Raw genomic sequence first — 4,092 nt, 5'->3', positions numbered from 1 at the left:
TGTTATTATCATTAAAAAAACATAAATTAAAAATACGTATACTTTTTTCAAACATTAAAAAATAAAAAAATCTAAAAATGCCTAAGACAAAAGAAAATTTTAAAAAAAAACAATCATGTTTCGTTTTATGATTTGGAAATTTTCTATCCTTTTGGCTATATAGTCTACAAAATTAGACTAATACCTCAATTCAATTCTCAAAGAATTTTGAGTTTAATACTTTAATTTTTAACAAATTTTATTTATCAAAGTAATTTTTAATCTTGTATATTTTTAAACAAATCAATTTTTACGTCAAATTTATTTCTATTGTTATTTAATATAATAATCTCTAAAAATTTGTAATATTTATAAATCAATCTTTTCATAAATATAAACAATTTGATGTGGAGATAATGAATTTTAAAAATTAACTTAGTAATTATAATTTTTTAAAGACCTATGATACATAAAATACGACACGATACGGGCACGCAGACCAATGCGACATAGGATACGAAAAGACACATCAATCAAGTAATTAATTTTAGTTAAGGATTAAAATGTTTTGTTCGAAATTTTTCGAAACCAAAATAGATAAATACTCTAAAAGACTAATACATTTAACTAAATTCTTTAAAACCTGGTTTGGAATATTCCTCACGAAATTGAAATCCTTTAAAAATTGGCATAACCCTCTTTTTTTTTTTTTGGACTTGGGCATAATCCCTTCTAAAATTGATTGTTTTTGGATCGAGCAGCCCTTATTGCTTGCTGTCAATAAACAAAATAAAACAAAAAGCCCAACACTCACGGTCCCCACCCAAACTAAAACCCTAGTTCCTGGCTTCCCCCTCTCCCCTTCACTCTCTCTCTTTCTGTCTCATATATATTTCACTCCACAGCTGCAGCAAAATAAAAAGCCTTTCAGGAATTAGGGTTTCTTCTCTCGCATCCCCGCATTCAAGAGAAAGAGGGTAGAAGAAGAAGAAGAAGGCGACAATGGTGTCGGGTTCAGGGATATGCGCATCACGGGTGGTGGTGGACGCAAGGCACCACATGCTTGGTCGTCTGGCGTCGATAGTGGCGAAGGAGCTTCTCAATGGTCAGAAGGTTGTGGTGGTTAGGTGCGAGGAGATCTGCATTTCCGGTGGGCTCGTGAGACAGAAAATGAAGTATATGAGGTTCCTCCGTAAGAGGATGAACACTAAGCCCTCTCATGGTCCCATCCATTTCCGTGCTCCTTCTAAGATCTTCTGGCGCACCGTTCGAGGGTAAACTCGTCATTTTTCTAGTTTCACCTGGAATGTTTTGGCAGTTTTTGTTTATAATTATTTTGTTTGAATCTGCACTATGGGAAACGGGTTTCGATTGGATGATGAATTATCCTTTTTGTTTAATTACCTTTTGTTTGAAGGTTTTTAAATTGAGTTATGGAATGAAGCTGTATAACTTGAAGGGAAGAATGAATTTTTGTTGGCACGATTTGACATTTGATTTTTGGTTTTTATTGTTTGAATGAATGATCCGTGGATGAATTATACTTTTCTCTTAATTGTTTTGTTACATTTGGACTAACGTAATCTGTTGAAGGAAAGTGGTTTGACGTTGAAGAGTTTTCTTTTATGCCTATTTATATATAGAGATTGCTCTTGGTTTGGTTGTTTGGTAGTTAGTGTGTAGATGATCCATCTAGTTTCTCAATTTTTAATTCTTTATTTTGCTAAGCAAAATCTTTGCTTGTCAAAATGGCTGTAGAAGTATACTGATTAATGGTGATAATGACAGAAAGAAACCTGGTTTTGAAGCGGTAGTCTTTGAGCTTGTATTGTCATAGGGAGGTAGTTGTTATGGTTGGTTATTTGATGAGAGCATCTGGTAGATTCGGTAGTGTCTTGTGATCATGGTTAGTTTTGTATAAAATGTCTGTTGTTAGCTTATGTATCTTTATCATATGCATTTTTTAATATACATGTTTTTTCAAATCATGACCTGCTGAAAATTTCTTGGGAAGTAATTCAATTATTATGTTATCAGAGAAGAATCTATAATCTATTTTACTCGTGAGAAAGTTTCTGAGAAGGCAAAATTTCTGTTTTGTAGTATGATACCACACAAGACAAAGCGTGGGGAAGCTGCACTTGCTCGTTTGAAGGTTTTTGAGGGAATCCCTCCTCCCTATGACAAGACAAAGAGGATGGTCATCCCTGATGCTCTGAAGTAAGTTCTATACTTTTTTGTAGTTTTGATAATAAATTAATAATGAATTAAAATTTACAGTTCAGTAAGTATTACTCTAATTTTCTTAATTATTTATCCTTACTGTTATGAGCACTAATGATTAAACTAATAAATGGAATCAGGGTTCTGAGGCTTCAGAAGGGACACAAATTCTGCTTACTTGGTAGATTGTCATCTGAGGTTGGATGGAACTACTACGATACCATCACTGTAAGTCATTGCTTTCTGAGCATCTGCTTCCTTTATGCTTGTTCTCATATTTTATTTGTCCATTTCCCTAGAAATTGATGTACTTCAATTTCCCCAAGATTTGCTGTTTTTATTCGTCATTTATGTTTATTGCAATGAGTTTTCAATAGTTTTGGAATGTGTAATCAAGAAAAATGTTCTGCCTTGTTATGTACATTTTTTGTTCAGCTCAAACATGAATGGAAATTATTTGTTTGAAATTTGTTATTCCCATTTCCTTTTGATTTGGAACTGACATCAACACTTCAATACATAAATCAATGTATCTATAAATAGAATTTTATCAAGATATATTTATTCAGTTATGTTTTAAGTAGTGACTGACAAATAAAATTGAATGGAAGAATGTTCTATTTGCTTTAATCTTTTGCTTTCAAAAAGGGAAAGAATTATGTTTGCTAAAGCGAGTAATTATCTTATCAATCACAGGAGCTGGAGAAGAAGAGAAAGGAGAAGGCACATTTGTTGTACGAGAGAAAGAAGCAGCTCAACAAATTGAGGGTGAAAGCTGAGAAGGTTGCTGAGGAGAAGCTTGGTTCCCAACTTGATATCCTTGCTCCAGTCAAATACTGAGTAGTCTTATTCTAGTGTTTTGATTATTTTTCTTTTTCTGAGGTATACCTAATTGAACTACCCCTTTCAATTTTGTTGGCTGTTGATTTTGTCGTTGAACCCTGGAATATGATATGATAATCTTGGAAGCTATTTATTTTTGCTTTTGTAGAATCTTCGTTTCGTACTGGGTTATATGGTACACACGCCTTCAAGAATGCTACGTATTATTATCAATTCCCTTTAGACCACTTTTGATTGGCTACTATCAATATTTGTTTGAATTTGGTGTGAAACATTGAATGTCCATTGCACAAGGTAGATACGAGGGACAATAGTAAATTTATCATAAAATGGTAAAAGTGAATTTTTGCTATGAAAAGTAGTTGGTCGCACTTGTAGGAAGCACAATTTTGATGTGTTTGTCGGATGGGGTTGGTTATGGCGGAAGAGAAAGGAGGACAGATGATTGAGTTAGGGTATTGCCTTTGGATTAGTCTTGTTCATTTGGAGTCAAATTGAGTTGGGGTATTTTCTTTTGGACGTGTTTTGTTAATATTAATTAGCTCATTGGCTCTTCGTATTAGGTGGAAACGCCCTCACCAAATTGTCCATTTTTTAAAAAGAAAAACTTTTAAATGTCTGGACATGGAATTTGGTTGCGTTAAGTGGGTAAAAACAGTTCAAATAGTACACATCCGTCGCAACTTTCGTCTAAAAGTTATCTTTTCAATTATTAATTTCTAATGAAGAAAAACATTAATTTCACCAACAGAAAATAACAACGTAAAGTTACTACGATGTCTAATAATCATGACATTTCAGATCGAAATCCAAGTGCAAATCAAAATTAGAAAACTAGAGACGGATGAGAATACTTTGCATCCAAAAACAAGAATGACATACTTTGTTTCTCACAGCCAAATCTAGTTTTGCATGTACCCTCCCTTGTATTTTTTTTATACATTATTTTATCGGGTTGATGTTTAAATTCGTCCCTAAAAGATCACGTGATTTTCATTTTCGTCCTTGAATGATTTTTTTAATCAAATTAGTCTCTGAAAGATAAAC

At 33.0% G+C, this 4,092-nt stretch overlaps 1 protein-coding gene across 1 annotated transcript; it reads left to right on the top strand.

Moving 5' to 3' along the window:
- The first annotated feature begins 691 nt into the window (after positions 1 to 691).
- Positions 692 to 3,272, top strand: LOC112747183 (large ribosomal subunit protein uL13w). The gene is made up of 4 exons (XM_025795172.2): positions 692 to 1,253; positions 2,083 to 2,199; positions 2,343 to 2,430; positions 2,899 to 3,272. The coding sequence occupies exons 1-4, from the start codon at positions 982 to 984 to the stop codon at positions 3,040 to 3,042; spliced, it is 621 nt and encodes a 206-aa protein (XP_025650957.1). The 5' UTR covers positions 692 to 981; the 3' UTR covers positions 3,043 to 3,272.
- Positions 3,273 to 4,092: the final 820 nt, after the last annotated feature.

Source organism: Arachis hypogaea, chromosome 2 (assembly GCF_003086295.3).
Source record: "Arachis hypogaea cultivar Tifrunner chromosome 2, arahy.Tifrunner.gnm2.J5K5, whole genome shotgun sequence".
In the NCBI taxonomy this organism is placed as follows: domain Eukaryota; kingdom Viridiplantae; phylum Streptophyta; class Magnoliopsida; order Fabales; family Fabaceae; genus Arachis; species Arachis hypogaea.
This window is presented reverse-complemented; position numbering and strand designations above follow the sequence as displayed.